Source organism: Nuphar pumila, chromosome 12, assembly GCF_984573655.1.
Source record: "Nuphar pumila chromosome 12, dmNupPumi1.hap1.1, whole genome shotgun sequence".
NCBI classification, from domain to species: Eukaryota; Viridiplantae; Streptophyta; class Magnoliopsida; order Nymphaeales; family Nymphaeaceae; genus Nuphar; species Nuphar pumila.
In genome coordinates this window covers 45,360,646-45,384,232 of record NC_143260.1, presented here as the reverse complement: position 1 = coordinate 45,384,232, position 23,587 = coordinate 45,360,646, and the positions used below count along the sequence as shown (strand labels likewise).

General features: G+C 46.2%; 1 protein-coding gene across 2 annotated transcripts in view; it reads left to right on the top strand.

The window, feature by feature from the left end:
- Positions 1–2,923: 2,923 nt before the first annotated feature.
- The window catches only part of FAC1 (AMP deaminase, putative / myoadenylate deaminase), a 173,373-nt gene continuing 152,709 nt past the window's right edge, over positions 2,924–23,587 (top strand). The window contains exon 1 of one of the 2 annotated variants that reach the window (XM_089983371.1): positions 2,924–3,681. In XM_089983371.1, the coding sequence (XP_089839497.1) occupies positions 3,246–3,681 (436 nt within the window). In that variant the 5' untranslated portion in view covers positions 2,924–3,245. The remainder of the gene's footprint in view (positions 3,682–23,587) is intronic. The other variant, XM_089983370.1, reaches the window with a different exon arrangement.

Sequence of the window (23,587 nt, the reverse complement as noted above, 5' to 3'; positions counted from 1 at the left end):
TGCATTTTCAGAGGCCATAGGGGTCAAATTTGAATTTGCATTAAAAATGAAAATTGTAGTTCTAATCATATGCTTTCCAATGACTGTTAGAACACAATAATACGACTTACAAATAGAGAGATATGAGCCTGCCAAATAGGGCTAGATCAAACAAGAAAATGAAACAAAATTAGATTTTGGATCCGAGAGGAAGATCCAATATTCAAAAATAGTAAAACAAACCTTGCAACATTAAGATCCTGAAGATGTCGATTTCAACGACTAAGAGAGTGGTCCCACTCTGATTGCCATTTTGTGGATCCTTAAATTTTGAAAACCAACAAGTGAATTTTATTTAAAAAAGATTTTTGAGTCATAAAATCAAATATCAATATTAGAAACAAGAGATATGGGGACCACTCTTCAAGTTGTGCACCTTTTCTCCTCTGCCGAGTAAAGATCAACCGCAGGAAGAGCTCAAAGTTTTCAATGTTAGGCTTTAGCTCCTGAGTGGTCGTACCTTACACATGGATCATTTGAAAGAAATGAGCGTGATGGTGTGAGACACCGTTAAGGCTTGAGAAAAACATGAATAAGCATGCAAAAGTAAAAAAAATCCACAGTTATAATAATGAAATAAATGCAATAAATACATAAAAGGAGTTGAATCATACCTCGGGCTTGGTAGCCTTTTTCTATGACAATGACGAGCGTGGTGGAACTTGGGCAACACTTTAACTAAACACAAGTTTCAAGCGGCTAGGTGGATCTCAATCCTACGGATACCAGATCTAGAGATCTAAATTTACCCATGGATAACATGGTAAGATCCTATTGGTTGAAGGTCTCTTTATGAATGATTCTTGGTTTTTAGGTTGACTCTTATTGGTTGGAGTTACTTAGCTGAGTAGCTTAGCAACATAAAACTGACCAAGTTCAATAAATCTAAGGTAAGAACAATCCCTAAGAGATTAAGGAAGCTTATCTTTAAGAGAAATGGGCAAGCTTGTAATGTTCTCTAAGAAGATAAGAATCTAGGTTAGAAGTTTTATATGAATTGTAAACATAAATTTCAAATCTCTATATTTTAAATTGAATTGTACTTTGAATCCATTATGACAAGTTAATATGTTTTAACCATAACTCCCTAATTGGGTGTCAGATTGAGACATGATTTAATGCGTTGCAAATCTAACATTCTCAAATTTTCATCCTTTTAAGTGAAAAAAATTCTATAGTTTTTATGATAAAAAATTCACTCAATTTAAACCCTTGTTGAAAAACAAGTTTTTTATTTGAACAACCTTAAAATAAATTTTTAAATTCATAAAAGCTATTTTTTTACTTTTTAATACACAAAAATGCATTTTTAGTGAAATACTATTTAAAAGTAATAAAAACTTTATCAAAGAATCCTAACACAAGTCAATGTTCTCGTTTCAGCATGTCCGATCGTGACATTGGGCATACGCCACCAAAATAGGCCCTGTGACATAAGAATCAGCATAAAATAAAAGATTCTCGACTGTGGCATTAACATGTAGCCGAGATATGCATATTCGCTGAGGGAACAAAGTGTGGTACATTCCCAATCAAGCTTAGTAAGTTAGTGTACATCTAAAAAGAAAAAAAAAGGAAAAGAACAATCTTACGATGATTTTCCGGGGAAACATTATCCAAAAAAAAGAAAAAGAAAAAGAAATAAGGGAATCCAAGAACAATCTTACGATAATATTCTTAAACTAACAAAATTTTACAAAGAGCTAAGGGCCAAGTTTGAGCGTGGATATAAGTTCAGCCAACATTCAAGATCAGAAAGAAACGACCGCAAAAACGAGCACAAATTCCGGGCATATGCTCAGGTCCAAACCTAGGAGTAGGCACGAAATAGGTTAAAGATTGCAAAGATAGATCAAATGCAAGTGCAATCTCGTCCCCAAATTTTGGGCAACATAAAGTAAATCTGCCTCGTAACTTGGGCAGAATAAAGCAGGACCCTCCATTCTGCAAAAGGCTTGAGAAACGAATAATGACCAGTTGATGGAGAAGCAGATGCGCATATGGATCAATTTGTCATGTGGACAGTCCAATTAGAAAATATTGTAGCGCTACAATGCTTAATCATTTTAATGAAAAGCAGAACAGGTCCAAGGAGCCTTGAAGGGAAAAACTTTTCAAGCAAGACACCAAGAGGACCTTCATCATGAAAATGAACGGCACCAACAACCGACCAAATGCACTTGTTGTTCAATTTTCTTTTACTTCTAATCATCAATCAAAGTGAACGGCATCGGATTTTTTTTTCGAGGCTTAGCTAAGTAAAAGACCAATCTTTTAGATGAGTTAAGGGTGCCGTTGAATTCCATGATGAACGGTCGGGGTGGCAATCGGGTTGGGTTGGAGGGTTGTGTCGTGGGTTGGCAGGTCAGCATACCTCAACACGAACCTGACCCGTTTATTAAACGGGTCGGCTGTGGCAAACACGAACCTGACCCATTTATTAAGCAGGTAACCCGACACGACACGATTAACCCGTTTAATAAACGGGCCGGGTCGGGTAAACGGGTTGGCAGGTCGGGTTCGTGTTAGCGGGCGGGTCATATAAACGGGTTGGTGGGTCGGGTTAGGGTAAACGGGTTGACCCACCCGCCTAACCCGTTTATTAAACGGGTCAGCCAGGTTGGCGGGTTGGCATACCCCTAACACGAACCCGACCCATTTAATAAACGGGTTAGACAAGTCGATTCATTTACAACACAAACCCGTTTAAGCCAAACCCGAACCTGCCTAAGAAGCGTGTTGGCAGGTCGTGTCAGGTTTTGCCACCCCTAATGAACGGCATCCAAGGAGGCTTGCATAGTTTTTCATCCAAGGTGCTTGGACCCGATCCTCTCCCCCCAACCGTCTTAAGGATATATCCGCTTTGCAAGAGAAAGGAAGAAGCGAGCAAGAGTATAATCGTTACTGCAATTATCACAAAAATATGCCCACCAAAATAAACTAATAAAGGGTGAGTAGTGACGCCAAGGTGCTGTGAAGAGCCCACTCCCATAGTGCCTTTCCGTCTCAGCAAAAACGCGCGCATAAATACTTTCATTCCTTCCACGGTTCCATCCCCTCCTCTTCTCCCTCAATAACTGTAGAACAAAGAAAAGAAAAGAAAAGAAAAGAAAAGAAAAGTTGGGGAGCATCACAAAACGAGCCCCCTCTCTGTCTCTATTTCTTTGCTCTCCTTAACAGCGTCTTGGGGTTGAGGGAGGGAGGAGATGGATTCTTATGCGCTGCACATGGCGATGGCGGCGCTCGTCGGCGCATCGTTCGTCGCCGTCTCCGCCTACTACATGCATCGACGGACCCTCTCTCAGCTTCTCGAGTTTGCCCGCAAGGTCGGACAGGAAAGCGGCAGCGACAGCGAGCGGGATGACCACGCACAGAGTTTCAGGAAGGCCGAGAAGCGGAGGCGGCCGCGGAAGCTAGCCGCTTCCTACCGCCGCGCGTCGGCTTCGTTGCCGGATGTTAGCAGCATGGGGGACGGGGGTTACCGCCCGGAGGACGGCGCGGAGAAGAAGCTCAACGGGCCCTTCTCTGCTGAGGATGGGATTCTGACGCAGCAGCAGCATAGGTCCTCTTCGTCTTACGGCGCTTCTGCCGCCTTCTTGCCCATCCCGGCAGGCCTTCCTCGGCTGCAGACGCTCCCAGAAGGTATGCCACTATCTGATTTCTCCCCTGAATGAGTAAATCTCACCACCAAGCTGTACATTGTCAGCCATCCATCGCCTCTGCTCCTTCTTGTATATCAGTGGGTAGGTATATGTGGTTGCATAAGTTAGAACCGAACAGTGTATATGACTAGTTTCTAGTGATAAAAGAACTCTCGGTGGTGGTGCTCTTCTTCTTTGGATAAGCATTACCTAGGAACCTATGCTTATGTAAAAGCTACCGACTGCTATGTAAGCGAAACCAAACACTCTTATGGGATAATAGTGCTTATTTTCATTTCGCATCTTATGTACCGATCTCCTTTGTTATGTTGTTTTTTATTTAATAATTGGGAGGTTGGTGCTTGACCATTGCCTCTTCAGTAAGTTAATGCGTACAAGTGATTATCCTCTTTGATGTATGCTTCTTGCATTTAGTTGAAGAATAAAATATTTATTTTTTAAGTGTTCTTGTGAATACCCCTTGTGTGGGTTTTGGTAGTGTGCCCTTTTTGTGGACACTTGTTGTACTTGTTCTTTTGAATCCTTGAAGGACATATTGTGTGAGATTAGAAGACTCTTGTTTCCTCTTTGATATTTATTTTTTAAGTGTCCTTGTGATTGTGTGGGTTTTGGTAGCGTGCCCTTTTGTGGACACTTGTTGTACTTGTTCTTTTGAATCCTTGAAGGACATATTGTGTGAGATTAGAAGACTCTTGTTTCTTTACATGGTATTAGAGCGAGGTTGCTCTTGACTCTTGAGGATTGCTTGTTGCCTCATTTTTTGTGCTCATAGGAGAAAGAATGAACTTCTTCGTATAAATTGTGCAAGCATGGTTCATTGGCTCGTGTGATCATGGTGGTGTGCTCATGCTATTTCTTTCTCTCTCATCTCTTTCTCTCTTTTGTAAGAATGAATGACAACAAGAAAGTCACCAACATACCCATGAAATTTAATGATACTAATTTTATAATATGGTATTCAATAATGAAGCACCATATATGGGGAAAGGGATTGTGGGGATTAGTTAGTGGTTCTGATCCGAAACCTAGATTAGTCCTCACGAAGGTAGAAAATGAAAAAGAAGTATTTCTTACGGATGCTCAGAAGGCTAAGGCACTAGCTACTTATGAGAAAAAGTGAAAAGAGTGGAGAATGGGTCACACCATGATTATGTCTTATCTAATCAATAGCGTAGATATTAAAACGTGCTTTAGTCTTGTAAAATTTCAAGCAAACAAAGCATGAGAACACCTTAAGTATATGTATTCCCTTAAAGATATTGCACATGTGTGCAACTTAAAAAACAAAGTTCGGACAATGACTCAAAAAGACAAGTGTTAAATTCTATCTCACACACACACACACACATATATATATATATATATATAAATATAAATGTATATTCTTTCTATTGGTAATACCCACTAGGGGTAAATATGCCTTTTCCCCCTTTTCACACACTTTTTTTTTCTTTATTTTTCCTTTCTTTTTCTTTTTCTTTCTTTTTGTCTTGTAGCCATGGAGAGGGGCCCACCTCATAGGAACGTTGCCCCCCTCCAACGTTCACGTGAGGGAGCCCCTTCAAGGGTCCTCTCTTGTTATAAATAGGGGTCTTCCCCTTTGTAAATTCTTAAGCTTTTAGGAACAACCCTTCATTATTCAATAAAGATTATATTTCATTTATATGCCTTTGTGCATTTGTGATCTCTTCTATGTGTTGTGCCTTTGAGCACACTTATTTCAAGTGTTCATCTTGTGCCTTTGTGCACACATTACATATTGAGCATTTAGTGTCTTTATACACGGTCTCTTTGAAGACATTTTCACGTGGTATCAAAGCTTGGTCTCTAGAAGAAGAGCTCAGGTATTATGTCATCTTGGTGGTCTCCTTGAAGAACGTGCCCATTTCTCTTTGTCATTATTTTGGCACAAAAAGCTCTTGCAAATCATTTTAAGTAAAGCGCAATACATCAAGTAAGCTTAAAGAAGACCCGTTGTGGTAAGATTTAAATTCTTGAAGACTCTTTTTTTCTCATAAAGGCACTTCCATGGGAGAAAAGGATTCTTATTTTTTCCTAGGATTTAAACTCAATGGTTCAAACTATCATGTCTAGGCTGGCAATATGGAAGCCCATGTTAAGGGAAAAGGCCTTTGAAGCTATGTCAAAGGCACTATTCCCGAACCCGAACAAAAAATCACCACTATTAAAAAAGGTGAAATTAAGGTTCTTGATGGGGAAGAAAGAGAGAAGGCTTTTGAAGAATATAATAAGAAGCATAAGGAGTGGGAAATGAAGAATTACAAAATTCTTTCATGGATTTTTTCTTCGGTTGAGACCCGAATCAATGCAAATATTTTGAAATTTAAGAAGGCGTCTCAAGTATAAGAATATCTTGAGAGGATGTATACATCAAGGGATTTGTCTCACAAATATTATCTTTAAAAAGGGGCTTTAACCCTTTAACAAGGTGAATTAACTATTAAAGAATATTTCGCCGAATTGTCCTTTATTTGGGATGAGCTTGCTATGCTTGAACCAAAATGCAGTGGAGAAGCCATTGAGTTTCGACACAAGCAATTGGAAGAATATCAGTTTTTTAATTTTTTGAACGAGCTTAGACCCGAGTTCGAACAAATAAGATCTTCTCTTCTATCTTCTTTCACTTCCCCATCACTTGAAGATGTTCTTACTAAGTGAAGTGGAGAAGAAACTTGTAACGCCCCAAAAATCCAGGACTTGTAACTTTTTAGAAAAGTTTAGAAAGCTTTGAAATCATACAATAATCAGAGTTTAAATAATACTTCAGCGGAAAATGATATTTTTAAAACCACAAGTCAATGGATCTTGAGCACATTACAGCGTAAACTTTCCTTTTGTCAAATCCCGCACAACCATTGAAATCAAATGGTTTAGAAACAGAGTTTCAATAATTAAGAATTCGTTTGTTGAAACCAAGAAGAAGCTTACTAAAACAGTTTTATTAACTCACGGTTTAATAAAAGAGAAATTTTGAAACACACTTTATACCAAATTTACCAACATGTCCTCAGGAGCGAAATGTCAGAGAAAAAGCTCTATCTTGACCTCATCACGCCATCGTGCCATCGCAGACTGTATTACCTATCCAAAACTTGCCCATAAAATGGGTTAGTTTCACTAAAAACTGGTACGTGCACAGACAGGACAATATTGAACATAATTAAGCAGAATAATTTAATATGTCAAGTAGATAGGCAATTATATAGCAATTTAATTTCAACAGATTCACATAGCAACGATCATGAGCACAATGCTAAAATTATTACAAGCATTTTATTGGCACAAGTAGGCTAACTATTACAAGCAAAGCACTGCACAAGAAAGTTAACAAGCAAAATACAATGCTTCATCAACCACACACACAATTCCATAAGTATTGAACCTGTTGTACACTATAACTTTCACACGTGCATGATTGAACACATTGTGTGATCGGATTTAAATTATGTTTTGATATTAACTGGCCAAGCGGGTACGCACAAAGCACGACTCTAGAAACAACCTAGACTGATCCGGGGGTTTATTATGCTATGTATTTTATGATAACCCGGATAGCTGACTGAGTCCGCACCTAAGGGGACGGTCGGTGACCAAGAGAGAAATCTCCAAAGCAGCATAAACAATGGATGCATCCCAAACATGGAGAGCTACCACCTAGGATAATTATAGTAGTCTCATTCCCCTAACTCTGATGACTGGGGAAGCCGAGTCTTTTGCTCGTAACTGCCATTAATGGCCTGTCCATCGAAGTTTTGTACCTTTCTGTCCTCTCTCCTGATAGGAGTCAGCGATTCGAATGAGTACATCAGGGGTAGTTAACTGAAGACCCATTCTACATACTCTGGTCTTTCGACCCACTCAAGTATCTTGCCGGTGAAGGCGAAAACATCACTTATTTAGGTGATCACAACATTTTGTTATTTGCACTCATCGAGGTTGCCACAACCTACTCATCCAATCATCGCAACGTAAGAAGACGTACTTGTCAAAAAGTACGGTCGTACATGTCATAAGTACGACTACGATGAAAGGGATATGGTTTCACAAAAGAAACCCCAACAGATATTATCTGCAAAAGAATTAATACAACACAGCATGGCAAGATAAGTCTTGAATTCACTTCAACAACATTTTTCATATTTCAATGATGCAAGGTCATCTCGGATCTCTCGTCCGATCAACAAAGTACTTAACATGTTATGCATGTCTAAAAGTACGCTATACTGAACAAGGAAGGTGTGTGGGCTTCTCAAAAGGAACACCCAACACACAACTTCATAACGATCCAAAGAATATAAGAGTGCTCATTTGGCACGATTCATCCTTAAAAGTCATAATGCCACATTAAGTCATTCACGCAAGGCACAACACTATCAATCTTACATCCAAAATTTATTTTAGTATCGACATGTGACACTAGATTGATAAATACAGAATGGGTCCTTCAACAGAACCTCACTCAATCATAGGCTCCTGCCCCCAATCGGGGTTATTCAAATTGAGCCGCAACTTGAATCAAGGTTATAAAACATTTCTCCCAAGTGTGTGGACTTGGGAGGGGCCAAATGTGACTTCGCAATCCTGCAAGACTTAATCATACTTTGCAAAAGTTGTGCATTTTGAAGAGCACCAATGTAAAACCCCATAAAAAAAAATCTGTTTGGACCCGGGCCGGGTCGGGTCCGGACCCGATCCGGGCCCCCCTTTTTTTATTTTAGGGTTTTCAAAAAACCCGAGCAGTCGGGCGCCGCAACCCCCCCTTCTCCCCCCTTCGTTTTCGGGCTGGATAGGGAAACCCATCGAGGGTTTCCCCATTCAGGTGCCCCCCTGCGCCTTTAAGAGAGAGGTTAGAGGGCGAGGGGAGTCTCGCCTCCCTCTCGCAGCACTCGCCCCTCCCCCTATGCGCCGGTCTCCTCCTTGCTGCGCACATCGCCGACACCGGCCCCCGCTCCCAGGTACGCTCAGCCTCCCTCTTCTCTTCTCCTCCCTCTTCTTTTCCTCACCCCCCCTCGCAGTCACCTCGCCGGGAGGCCGGCAGGCGGCGCACAGCCCTGCCGTGCCCTCCTGCCTCTCCGGTATTCACCGGAGGGCCGACAGGTGGCCTGCAAGGCCCCTGTCGTCCCTCTTCCCTCTGGGGGTGCGCCGGAGTGCCGGCAGGGGACCTATGGCCCCTGCGACACTCCCTCTCCTCGGTGGGTGATAGGGAAACGACGGGAGGTCGGTTGCCCTCCCTGTCACCCCCGTCCCAAGCCCTCACTCTCTCTGGCAGGGGTTAGTCCCCCTGCCACCCCTCGATCATAGGTAGGCAGGGGCAGTGCCCCTGCCGCTTCATGGTTCCCAGCAGGCAGGGGCTAGCCCCGCTGCCTCTAAAGTTTTGGCGCGCAGGGGTAGTGCCCCTGCCGCCTTCTTGTTTCGGCTGGCAGGGGCAATGCCCCTGTCACCCTTTGTCTTGTTCGGCTGGCAGGGGCAATGCCCCTGTCACTCTTTGTCTTGCTCGGCTGGCAGGGGCAATGCCCCTGTCGCCCTTGATTTTACTCGGCTAGCAGGGGCAATGCCCCTGTTGCCCTTAGTTTTGCTAGGCTGGCAGGGGCTCGTCCCCTGCCGCCTCTTGGCTTCTGGGAGGGCAGGGGATACTCCCCTGCTGCCCCTTGATTCTCGGCACGCAGGGGCTTGTCCCCCTGTCACCCCCCCCATCTCGAGCTTTCTCCCTCACTCTGTCGGCAGGGGCTAGCCCTGCCGTCTTTTGGCTGTCGGCAGGGGCTCAACCCCTGCCGCTTCTTGGTTGTCGGCAGGGGCTTCCCCTTCGGCCGCATTGATGCTGCCGGCAGGGGCTGGTCCCTTGCCGTCTCGTGCTGGCGGCAGGAGCTCAGCCCCTGCCGCCTCACTGCTGTCGGCAGGGGCTCAGCCCTTGCCGCTTCACTGCTGTCGGCAGGGGCTGGCCCCCTGTCGCATCGCTGTTTTTTCGACAGGGGCTCTTTCCCAGTCGCCCCACTGTTGTCGGCAGGCAGGGGTTCGCCCCCTGTCGCTTTCCTGATTTCAGCCAGTAGGGGCACACCCCTATTGCCTCTCTCTTTTCCAGTAGGCAGGATTGTTTCTTCTATTTTCCGCATGATAATTAACGTAGCACTGTTGCAGACCTTGCATCGGACCCCTCGCTCTGACTCCGCGGCCTGAGCCTCGTATCATCTACACGCGTAGACGCACGCAGCTGCACGACATCCCGAGGTAGGGGAAAGTCGCACGAATAGTATGTATGAACAAAATAAAATAAGACTTCTGAGATAGAATAGTTATTTTGCATACTTGCGTATCTGAAGAAATATTGACTGGTCAAAGTTCCCTCTTTGTGATTCTTTTGAAATTGCATAATGTAAATTCTCTGGGTAGACTCATCAAGTAGTTTAATTGGCATGCCTGTTTACGTGTAAGATTACTTAACTGATAATTGTCTATTTTGCATGCCTATTCCTTTGAAACCGCATACTTAAGGTAGATTTTGTGAATAGACTCAGAATGCATTGCAATTGCTATTGTAATCGAACCTTAAGGCAGGTACGGTATGAATTTTATGTAAGAACATGGAGTGTATTGAAGTGTGAAATTTACACTTTATTGATTATGATGTGATAATATCGGCCTCCACAGGCCAATTGCTCAGAAAAGCAAAACATGTCATGTAGGAATCAAAGAAATCATAAAACATTATCGTAGTTGTACCTCTAGGAAGGTATGATCGTACTTTTGGACAAGTACGTCCCATGTGGGTTACGATGGTGGGTTGATGAGGTTGTAGCAACCTCGATGAATGCAATTAGCACATTGCTGAGATTACATAAATGGTGACCATTTCGCCTTCACAGGCAAGATGCTCGAGTGGGTCTAATGGACCAGAGCATGTAGGATGGGGCGGCGGTTAAGAAACCCCCGTCGTACCCATCTGATCTTCACGGTTCATCAAGGGAGAGGATGGATGGTACAAAGACTTCGATGGACAGGTTGTTAACAACCACCCCACGGGCAAAAGACTCGGTTCTCCCCAGTCATCGGAGTTAGGGGAATTGGGATTACCATAAATTATCCTAGGTGGTAATTCCCAGGCACTTCTGCAGAAGTTGGATGCATCCATGGGCCACGAATGCCTTTGGGGATTTACTCTCTTGGTCACTGACCGTCCCCTTAGGAGCGGACTCAGTCAGCCATCCGGGTTAATGAAAACACCTGACATAATAAACCCCCGGATCGGTCTCGGCTGTTTCTACGTTTCGCGTCTGTGCGTACCCACAGGCCAGTTAATATCAGAACTTAAAGAATATATTCATGAATAGTTGTAGATGACTAAGACTTACACTGCGTCAACTAACAACTCTTTGCACTTATTACATCTGTTAGAATAGACTACAGTTGCTTTAATTGCTTAAATATCATAACTGCTTATCTCATGAATGTCCTCTTTTATTTTCATTTCTACTTATCTGTTCGTGCACCTACTGGTTTGTTATGAAACTGACCCATTTCATGGGCAGGTGAGGAGTAGGACTTCACTGGCGGCCGATGGCGTGGTGCAACGTGGATCAAGATTCATTTTCTTTCTGCTGGCGGCTTGGCTCTGGGACTTTTTGGAGTTTTTCTTAGATTTATTGAACTTTGGAATAAAATGCTCATTTTGTAATAAACTGCGGATTTTAATAAATTGCCTTATTCCTTAAATTCCTTTAAGATGTTGTACATGTGAATGATGTTTTTTTTTCAGCTAACGTACCCAGAATTGTTGACTTGTGTTCCTTTCTAAATGTCTTCCGCTGTCATTTGTAAAAGTTAAAACTTTAAATCTTTGAAAGGTTTTTCGATAAAGTTTTCGAAATCACAAGTCGAAATTTTGGGACGTTACAACTTGGTATCAGAGCCAGATCAGAAAGAAGTGAATCTTGACTATTGAGCATCCCATCGCGCTGTAAGTAAGTCTTTAATATTTCATAGCATGTTTAGACTAAATTATATTCTTGTTTTATTCGTAGTACTGTTGGATATATGGACCCGTTTACTGGTGCTAGTGGTAGTCGCGGTACGAGCACGCGTAGTGTACGTGGCCGTTCCGTAAGGGAGAGGGGCGGACGTGAGATGTTCGGGGCTGGTTACTGGGCTAACCGCCCTCCTCTACCCATTTTTACGGATGAGCAAGGCTTCCCACTACCGATCGCCTACCAGATACACTTGGCAGCAGCGTGGGCTGAGGTGCATGCTCGAGAAGGTGGTTTCGTGCCTTCACACGTTCGGGTGCACCATCAGACACCACAGGAGTCATCGAGAGATTTTGTTCCCCCTGAGTTAGCAGAGGAGTGGTTTCTGCGGAGAAACAGGCCACACCATGAATGCTTGCCTCCACAAGGCTGAGCATGACGGCAAGATCGCAATTTCGACTGCAGGCGAGCAACCGCCCCCTCCAGCAAACCCAGTTGGCAGTGTATCACCCACATACACACCTGCGACGGATTCTTCAGATTTTAGCCTTGGCTCACCGGAATATACTCCGGCGACGCCCCTTTACGGGCAGGAGCCCTCCTACGAGGAGCCATTTCCCTTCACCCCTAAGCGCAGATTCAGGCGCACGGGCAATAGCAGGGAATATCTTAGGAAGTACTCTAACCGTCCCTAAGGGGAGGTAGCAGCGCACCCAGTTTTGTTGGAGTCTGTGAACTCATTTATAATTGCGGAATATAACTTTTGCTTATGTATCAGCACAGCTGGATTCTAAATATTTGACTTTCGTAATAAAGATTTATGTTTTTGCCTTTGCTTCTATACTTATGCCTACTTGTACGTCTTCAGTATTTTTGACTTTAATCTTGGTTGCTTTTTCAGGATGGCGGGAAACTCAAGCCACAGCATGGCCGATGAGTTGCGTGAACAGAGGAGATTCATGATGGATACCCTCAACTCTTTAGCTGAGGGGATTCGTAACCAGGGTCGCCCCCATCAGGATCCGGGTTCCCTTGTTGGGAATGCACCAACCGCCACATATGAAAAATTTCTAAAACTAGACCCTTCTACTTTCTCTGGCAAGGTTGATCCTGACTTGGCGGAGAGTTGGGTTAAAGAGGTGGAACGGGTGTTCCAAGTGTTGTCCGTTCCTGATGATAAGAAGACAATGTTCGGGTCCTTTCGTTTGAAGGACGACGCTCGCGAATGGTGGGACACTACGCGGGAGGTGCAGTTTTCGGGTGCTGAGGTGATTCCGTGGGAGGCCTTTCGAAGGGTTTTTCTCGGAAATTATTTTCCTCCTCATGCGAGGGAGAAGAAGAAGGTAGAATTTCTGGAGCTGTGCCAGGGCAGCTTAAGTTTGAACGAATATATCGCCAAATTTCAACGGTTGGAGCGCTATTGTCCTCACCTATTCGAGGATGATCATGAGCGGGCCGGGAAGTTCATTCGCGGACTGAAGGAAGGACTCAGGCATAGGGTTCTCACCAGTATGCCCGTGACTTTTTCTGCGGCAGTTGCAGCAGCCACCCTACTGAACGAGGATTGGGAGCGTTCAAAAAGTGTGCAAGCCAAGAAGTCAACCGCGTCAAGTGGTGAGCAGAAGAAGACCTTTTCTGGCGGCCCAGGGCAACGACCACCTTTTCCAGTGAAGACTGAAGGAGGGAAGAAACAGTTTCCTCCGGCGAAGTGCCAACGACAGCAGGGCAACCCACCGTCCAGGCAGCCGTCTGGTGATAACTGCCCCAGGTGCAAGAGGCCTCATGTGGGACAATCTTGTCCGCGGGACACCGGCAGATGCCTGTACTGTGGCAAGATGGGCCATTTCATATGCGACTGCCGGAAGAAAGCAGCAGATGACCTCAAGCGAACCAGCAACGTATCTCAGCCTCCTCGACCACCTCATCAGCAGCAACAACGAGCACAACCAAGCAGTGGCAGAGAGCCGGGTCGAGTTTATGCAGCCACGGTCGATCAATTGACCAAAGGGGATCTCGTTCAAGGTACCATTCTTGTTGCCGATCAAGCAGCTTTTGCACTCTTTGATTGTGGTGCTACACACTCGTTTGTGTCAGAAAAATTCGTAAAACAATTGCATATAACGGTAAAAACACTTGATAATGCTTTAGACGTGTATAACCCCGTTGGGAAGAACACAGTTTGCACCACTTTCATACCTGAATTGGACGTAGTTGTGGCAGAGAGGCACTTGCCTGCTTGTGCTATCCTGTTGAAGATGACCGAATTTGACGTCATCTTAGGCATGGATTGGTTGCACAAGTATCATGCCAAGATCTTTTGCCGTGATGGCAAGATCGTTTTATCACCTCCAGGCTCTTCGAGAGTAGAATTCAGAATCCCCAGACCTGTTCGAGCAAGCCGGATGATCTCGGCGCTTAAGGCACAGAACTTCTTGCGGAAGGGTTGCACTGCCTTTTTGGTTAGTGTTATCCAGTCAGATGCAATGCCCATTCCCATCAGTGAGCTAGATGTTGTTCGCGATTACCCCGACGTTTTTCCTAAAGAGCTGTCGGGACTTCCACCATCTCGTGAGGTAGAATTCATTATTGAATTGCTACCAGGTACGACACCAATCTCCAAAGCACCCTACAGAATGGCGCCAGCTGAGCTGGAGGAGCTGGAGGAGCTGAAGAAGCAGTTGCAGGAGTTGTTGGATCAGGGATTCATTCGCCCCAGCGTTTCTCCTTGGGGAGCTCCTGTGCTCTTCGTGAAGAAGGACGGGACTTTGCGGTTGTGCATCGACTATCGAATGCTCAACCAGGCCACAATAAAAAACAAGTACCCTTTGCCGCGTATCGAAGACTTGTTCGATCAGTTGCAGAAGGCCTAGGTTTTCTCGAAAATCGATCTTAGGTCTGGATACCATCAGCTCAGAATTAGGAATGAGGATATTCCTAAGACGGCCTTTCAGACGAGATACGGACATTACGAGTTCACAGTCATGTCGTTCGGACTGACCAATGCCCCCGCAGCTTTCATGGACTTGATGAATAGGGTGTTCAAGCCATTTTTGGATACCTTCGTGATCGTATTCATCGATGACATCTTGGTGTACTCAGAAAGTCGAGAGCAACATCGAGAGCACCTAACAGTTGTGTTGCAGACCTTGCGAAAGGAACGTTTGTATGCCAAGTTCTCTAAATGTGAATTCTGGCTCGAGGAAGTCATGTTTCTGGGACACGTTATTTCTAAAGAAGGAGTGTCCGTGGACCCTGCAAAGGTGGAGGCTGTACTTGGTTGGCAGCAACCAAAGAACGCGCGTAATATCAGAAGTTTCCTTGGACTAGCGGGTTACTACAAAAGATTCATTCAGGATTTTTCTAAAATTGCGTTACCCCTGACAAAGTTACTGAAGAAAGAGGCTAAATTCTTATAGGACGAGAAGTGCGAGGCGAGTTTTCAATTATTGAAGGAGCGACTTACCAGTGCTCCTATTTTGACCTTACCTTCTGGTAAAGGCAGATTCGTGATTTATACCGATGCCTCTGGGTCAGGCCCAGGGGCTGTGCTGATGCAGAATGGGAAAGTGATCGCGTACGCTTCTCGACAACTTAAAATTCAGGAGAAGAACTACCCAACTCACGATTTAGAGTTAGCTGCAGTGGTGTTCGCATTAAAGATATGGCGACATTACTTGTATGGGGAGCAGTTTGAAGCATTCACCGATCATAAGAGCCTTAAATATCTTTTCTCGCAGAAAGAATTGAACATGAGACAACGACGTTGGCTTGAATTCCTCAAGGATTACGACTTCACACTCTCCTACCACCCAGGAAAGGCGAACGTCGTGGCTGACGCCCTCAGCCGCAAAGCACCGGAAATTTCGATAAATGCTTTATTTGCTGGATGGAGGTTAGTCGAAGACCTAGCCTTATGGGAACCTTTCGCGATCACTCATGGTTCTATCGGTTTATCCCACCTTGTTGCTCAACCTGAGCTACTTGCGAGGATCATCAATGGACAGAAAACGGATGCACGCTACGAAAAGTTGAAGGCCCAGGCGATACTGGCAGATACCCCTTTTCGTCTGAAAGAGGATGGAAGTATATGGTTGAGGGAGCGCCTTTGGGTTCCTGATGACCCCGTTCTTCGAGATGAAATTCTTGCGGAAGCCCACAAGCTATGTCACAGGGATTCGGCTAGGAGGGTGCCGCACCCGCGTCGACTCGACGCGGGTGCGGGTGCGGGTGCCGCACCGGGTGCGGTCAACTCGATCCTGGGTGCGTTGACCGCACCCAGGATCATTAATGTCCATTTTAAAAAAAAACAATTGCCCAAATGGGCTTCGAATTTTTTTTTAAAAAACTTTATGCTAGTCTGTCAGCTGCTGACAGACTAGCATAAAGTAAGTTTTTCAGTTTTCACGCACAGCTGCTGACAGCAGCTGTCAGCACAGCTGCTGACAGCAGCTGTCAGCACAGCTGCAGCAGCTGTCTGTCAGCTGCTGCCTGACAGCTGCAAAGTTTAAAAAAAAACCCCGCCTATTCCCCAACCCCCTTTTTAAAAAAAAACCCCGCCTATTCCCCAACCCCCTTTATATATATATATATATATATTACTTATTACATTTTTGCCCCTGCCGCACCCCCGCACCCGGGTTTTTTGGAAGTGCCAAATCCCCGCACCCGCACCCGCACCCGCACTCGCGCCCGCACCCGCACCCATGTGACATAGCCCACAAGTCTAGGTAGACAATTCACCCGGGTAGCACGAAGATGTTCAAGGACCTACAACGCAGTTATTGGTGGAACGGTATGAAGCGAGACGTGACTGAGTATGTCTCGAAGTGTTTAACGTGTCAGCAAATCAAGATCGAGCACCAGAGACCCGGTGGGGTCATGCAGCAGATAGAAATCCCTCTTTGGAAGTGAGAAGATGTTACCATGGGCTTTATAGTCGGTCTTCCGAGGACGCGGAGGAAGCATGACGCGATTTGGGTGATCGTCGATAGACTCACCAAGTCGGCTCACTTCCTACCTATCCGTCTCAACCAATCGTTAGATAGTCTCGCTGATCTCTATGTTAGAGAGATTGTGAGATTGCACGGTGTTCCAGTCTCAATTATCTCCGATCGTGATCCTAGATTCACTTCTAGGTTTTGGGGACAACTTCAGTTGGCGTTGGGCACAAAGTTGAAGTTCAGCACTGCGTTTCACCCTCAGACTGACGGGCAGTCGGAACGTACGATTCAGACCTTAGAAGACATGCTTCGAGCCTGTATGATGGACTGGAAGGGAGAGTGGGATTCCCACATCAGTTTGGCGGAGTTCGCGTATAACAACAGCTATCATGCGAGCATCGGGATAGCCCCATACGAAGCTTTATATGGGAGGCCATGTCGATCACCTGTTTACTGGGACGAGGTTGGCGAACGAAGTTTGGAGGCACCTATAGTTTTGCAACACTATACTCAACAAGTGCAGATGATTCGAGAACGACTCCGTTCCGCTCAGAGTCGGCAGAAGAGCTATGCAGATAGACGTCGACGAGAGCTTACCTTCGATATTTGTGAGATGGTTTTTGTTAAGGTATCTCCGACGAAGAGCGTATTTCGGTTCGGGAAGAAGGGAAAGCTAAGTCCTAGGTACGTCGGACCGTTCGAAATCCTGGAGCGAATTGGAGAAGCAGCTTATCGCGTGGCGTTACCTCCGCAGCATGCTCAGATCCATAATGTTTTTCACGTATCCATGTTGAGGAAGTATGTTCACGATCCATCGCATATCATTCATTATGATGATGTGGACATTAGAAGTGACTTGACATTCGAAGAAAGACCAGTGGAGAACGTCGACCGTCGTGACCAAGTGCTAAGATCAAAAACCATTTCCTTTGTAAAGGTTCGGTGGCAACATCATGGAATTGACGAATGTACTTGGGAATCTGAGAGCGATATTAGGGAAAAATACCCTGACCTGTATTTTGATTCTTCAAGGTAATAAATATTTCGCGGACGAAATTCTTTTAATAGGGTAGGATGTAAAACCCCATAAAAAAAAAATTTGTTTGGACCCGGGCCGGGTCGGGTCCGGACACGACCCGCCCCCCCCTTTTTTTTATTTTAGGGTTTTCAAAAAACCCGAGCAGTCGGGCGCCGCAACCCCCCCTTCTCCCCCCTTCGTTTCCGGGCTGGATAGGGAAACCCATCGAGGGTTTCCCCATTCAGGTGCCCCCCTGCGCCTTTAAGAGAGAGGTTGGAGGGCGAGGGGAGTCTCGCCTCCCTCTCGCAGCACTCGCCCCTCCCCCTCCGCGCCGGTCTCCTCCTTGCTGCGCACATCGCCGACACCGGCCCCCGCTCCCAGGTACGCTCAGCCTCCCTCTTCTCTTCTCCTCCCTCTTCTTTTCCTCACCCCCCCTCGCTGTCACCTCGCCGGGAGGCCGGCAGGCGGCGCACAGCCCTGCCGTGCCCTCCTGCCTCTCCGGTATTCACCGGAGGGCCGACAGGTGGCCTGCAAGGCCCCTGTCGTCCCCTCTTCCCTCTGGGGGTGCGCCGGAGTGCCGGCAGGGGACCTATGGCCCCTGCGACACTCCCTCTCCTCGGTGGGTGATAGGGAACCGACGGGAGGTCGGTTGCCCTCCCTGTCACCCCCGTCCCAAGCCCTCACTCTCTCTGGCAGGGGTTAGTCCCCCTGCCACCCCTCGATCATAGGTAGGCAGGGGCAGTGCCCCTGCCGCTTCATGGTTCCCAGCAGGCAGGGGCTAGCCCCGCTGCCTCTAAAGTTTTGGCGCGCAGGGGTAGTGCCCCTGCCGCCTTCTTGTTTCGGCTGGCAGGGGCAATGCCCCTGTCACCCTTTGTCTTGTTCGGCTGGCAGGGGCAATGCCCCTGTCACTCTTTGTCTTGCTCGGCTGGCAGGGGCAATGCCCCTGTCGCCCTTGATTTTACTCGGCTAGCAGGGGCAATGCCCCTGTTGCCCTTAGTTTTGCTAGGCTGGCAGGGGCTCGTCCCCTGCCGCCTCTTGGCTTTTGGGAGGGCAGGGGATACTCCCCTGCTGCCCCTTGATTCTCGGCACGCAGGGGCTTGTCCCCCTGTCACCCCCCCCATCTCGAGCTTTCTCCCTCACTCTGTCGGCAGGGGCTAGCCCTGCCGTCTTTTGGCTGTCGGCAGGGGCTCAACCCCTGCCGCTTCTTGGTTGTCGGCAGGGGCTTCCCCTTCGGCCGCATTGATGCTGCCGGCAGGGGCTGGTCCCCTGCCGTCTCGTGTTGGCGGCAGGAGCTCAGCCCCTGCCGCTTCACTGCTGTCGGCAGGGGCTGGCCCCCTGTCGCCTCGCTGTTTTTTCGACAGGGGCTCTTTCCCAGTCGCCCCACTGTTGTCGGCAGGCAGGGGTTCGCCCCCTGTCGCTTTCCTGATTTCAGCCAGTAGGGGCACACCCCTATTGCCTCTCTCTTTTCCAGTAGGCAGGATTGTTTCTTCTATTTTCCGCATGATAATTAACGTAGCACTGTTGCAGACCTTGCATCGGACCCCTCGCTCTGGCTCCGCGGCCTGAGCCTCGTATCATCTACACGCGTAGACGCACGCAGCTGCACGACATCCCGAGGTAGGGGAAAGTCGCACGAATAGTATGTATGAACAAAATAAAATAAGACTTCTGAGATAGAATAGTTATTTTGCATACTTGCGTATCTGAAGAAATATTGACTGGTCAAAGTTCCCTCTTTGTGATTCTTTTGAAATTGCATAATGTAAATTCTCTGGGTAGACTCATCAAGTAGTTTAATTGGCATGCCTGTTTACGTGTAAGATTACTTAACTGATAATTGTCTATTTTGCATGCCTATTCCTTTGAAACCGCATACTTAAGGTAGATTTTGTGAATAGACTCAGAATGCACTGCAATTGCTATTGTAATCGAACCTTAAGGCAGGTACGGTATGAATTTTATGTAAGAACATGGAGTGTATTGAAGTGTGAAATTTACACTTTATTGATTATGATGTGATAATATCGGCCTCCACAGGCCAATTGCTCAGAAAAGCAAAACATGTCATGTAGGAACCAAAGAAATCATAAAACATTATCGTAGGTGTACCTCTAGGAAGGTATGATCGTACTTTTGGACAAGTACGTCCCATGTGGGTTACGATGGTGGGTTGATGAGGTTGTAGCAACCTCGATGAGTGCAATTAGCACATTGCTGAGATCACATAAATGGTGACCATTTCGCCTTCACAGGCAAGATGCTCGAGTGGGTCTAATGGACCAGAGCATGTAGGATGGGGCGGCGGTTAAGAAACCCCCGTCGTACCCATCCGATCTTCACGGTTCATCAAGGGAGAGGATGGATGGTACAAAGACTTCGATGGACAGGTTGTTAACAACCACCCCACGGGCAAAAGACTCGGTTATCCCCAGTCATCGGAGTTAGGGGAATTGGGATTACCATAAATTATCCTAGGTGGTAATTCCCAGGCACTTCTGCAGAAGTTGGATGCATCCATGGGCCACGAATGCCTTTGGGGATTTACTCTCTTGGTCACTGACCGTCCCCTTAGGAGCGGACTCAGTCAGCCAGCCGGGTTAATGAAAACACCTGACATAATAAACCCCCGGATCGGTCTCGGCTGTTTCTACGTTTCGCGTCTGTGCGTACCCACAGGCCAGTTAATATCAGAACTTAAAGAATATATTCATGAATAGTTGTAGATGACTAAGACTTACACTGCGTCAACTAACAACTCTTTGCACTTATTACATCTGTTAGAATAGACTACAATTGCTTTAATTGCTTAAATATCATAACTGCTTATCTCATGAATGTCCTCTTTTATTTTCATTTCTACTTATCTGTTCGTGCACCTACTGGTTTGTTATGAAACTGACCCATTTCATGGGCAGGTGAGGAGTAGGACTTCACTGGCGGCCGATGGCGTGGTGCAACGTGGATCAAGATTCATTTTCTTTCTGCTGGCGGCTTGGCTCTGGGACTTTTTGGAGTTTTTCTTAGATTTATTGAACTTTGGAATAAAATGTTCATTTTGTAATAAACTGCAGATTTTAATCAATTGCCTTATTCCTTAAATTCCTTTAAGATGTTGTACATGTGAATGATGGTTTTTTTTCAGCTAACGTACCAAGAATTGTTGACTTGTGTTCCTTTCTAAATGTCTTCCGCTGTCATTTGTAAAAGTTAAAACTTTAAATCTTTGAAAGGTTTTTCGATAAAGTTTTCGAAATCACAAGTCGAAATTTTGGGGCGTTACAACCAAGTTCGCAGAAGGAAACTCGTTTTTAGAGAATTGAAATGCACAAGCACAACTTCTAGTGTTTTGAAAACAAGTGAAATCAGGATAAACGCAAGACTACATTTATGTAAGTACATATTTACCATAGGTGTGAGCATATGCAGATTATAACATGACAACAAGCGACTCTCGACTTGCAATGCCACACATCGAGCGAAAACACATAAGTAACACACGAGGTACCAAAACCATACCTTGACCACTTAGATAGGCAACCACCTAAGGTCATAAGTAATACACGAGACACGAAGTCGTACCTGACTCAAAGGAAATATGCAAGCAAACAAGGGCGTATGTATTTTAAGAAATACGAAACCACACCTCAAATTCATAAACAACTACACAAAATAATAATCGAAGAATGACATTGTACCTCGACCCATGAGCATACAAACATGATAACATGCAATGCAGACAAGAATAATACACCAAGCAAAAGCAATATAAATCTAAGTACAACTAGCATGGACATCTTAATTATTTCAACTTAATTACGTTCATCAATTGCCCTTTGTGCGACTTTACCCTACCTCAAAATGTTGTGTAGTTGCGTACGCCTATGCGTGAGGATAATACGAGGGTCGGGCCACGGAGCATGTTGCGTAAGCTGCAAAGGTACGTTATTAGTATGCATTTAAATGAATAGGGAAAACGACAATAAAGGACTGGGGTTTCAGCTTCTCTGCAAAACAAGGCAGGGATCAACGGTTCCTGCTGACTCGAAACAGAGCGGGGTAGGGTCTAATGACCCATGCCGGCAAAGGAAACAGGTGCAGGGGCCATCGGCCCCTGCCGGATATTTAAAGAGGGGCAGGGGCCAAGACGACTAAGAGAGGGGCAGGGGCCAAGACGACTAAGAGAGGGGCAGTGGCCATCGCCCCCTGCTGGGTTTCTGAAAAGGGAGGCAAGAGCCGAAGGCTCTTGCTGGCTTGAAAGGAAGGGCAGGGGCCATAGACCTCTACCAAAAAGAGGAATGGTAGGGGCCGATGGCCCCTGCCAAAAAAATGAGCAGAGAGAGGGGGGTGCAGGGGAAAAGGCCCCCTGCGGCTTCAAAAGAGGAGGCAGGGGTCAATGGCCCTTGTCGTTCATGGAGAGAAAGGGTAGGGGCCATCGGCCCCTGCTGGTATTTAAAAGAGGAGGAGGGCAGGGGCCAAAGGCCCCTGTCGGTCTAAAAAAAAAATGGCAGAGGCCATCGACCCCCGCTGGGTTTTAAAAGAAGAGGGGCAAGGGCCGATGGCCCCTGCCGGAAGGTAAGAGAGGAGGGTGACAGGGGGACGACCGACCTCCTGTCGGTCGCCCCGATCTCCCACGGGGAAGAGAAGGGGGTCCGCAGGGGCCATTGGCCCCTGCCGGCACTCTGGCGCACCCCAAAAGAGGGAAGGGGACGACAGGGGCCCTATAGGCCCCCTGTCGGATCTCCGATGGGCACGGAGGGAGGTGGGAGGGCGCGACAGGGGCCGTGCGCCTCCTGCCGGCGTCCCGGCGAGTTGACAGAGAAGGGGGGGGGGGAAGGAGGAGAAGAGGGAGGAGGAGACTGAGATAGAGGGTGTACCTGGAAGGGGGGGCGCCGCCGTCGGTGTCGGCTCCCTTGCGAGGTCGTCGGTGGCGGCGATAGGGAAGAGGCAGCAGCGTCAGGAGGAGAGGAGGAGGAGGAGAGAAGGGAGGTGTGCCTCCCCTCCCCTCATGCCCTTCTCTTAAAGACTCGGGGGAGGCGACAATCGGGGAAACCCTCAAGGGGTTTCCTTATTTTGTCGAGGAGGGTGGAGCGGCGTGGGCAGGGCGCGGCGCACAGGGGAGAGGATTTGTTTTAACAAATCCTCCCTCTGTGTCGGGTTTTAAAACCCTGTCGAAAACGGGCCCGGGTCGGGTCCTCACCCGACCCGGCTCGGGTCCAATATTTATTTATTTATTTTTTGACGTGGGTTTTACATCCTACCCTTCTTAAAAGAATTTCGTCCGCGAAATATCATTAAAAGATTATCTGCAACAATCTGGTTCTTAGTTAATCGTTGTTAATGAGGATACACTATATGTGTGAGTGACCTGAAACACGTATGCTATTAATGTAATCAGGATAGCACATAATAAATTCCTGAGAAAGGTTCGAAGTCAACTCGATTGAACAAATGTGAGTGCTTTTGTTAATAATTTATGTCTTCGCAAGAGTTTATACGGAGTCACGAAAAAGGTTTGGCAGAAGATTGTAAGAATGTTTATTCGTCACCTTCTACTAGATTCGATACAAATGAAGAGACGCGACGAGACATTGCTCTAGTTGTTTACGTTCCTTAAACGGAGGTTTCTGTACTTTATCATAATCAGGTTGTCGTTCGTTACCCTTACTATTTCTAACAGATTCTATGTCCGGAATAGCCTCAACTTATCCCCATAACCCAAGGCCTTACATGGCCAGTTGTCTTATCTTCGCTTAAGTTATCATTCGTAGAATGACCCTAACTTTCATAGAAGACAAAAACATAACCTCGTAACAAGATCTAGAATCAGCAAGGATCCAACTTTCTAATCTAAAACAACTATATAATCATGCTACACAAAAAGCCAAATTTAAAGATTCATAACTAGCTATATCAAATGCTCTCAGAAGAGCATCAAAACACATCATAATT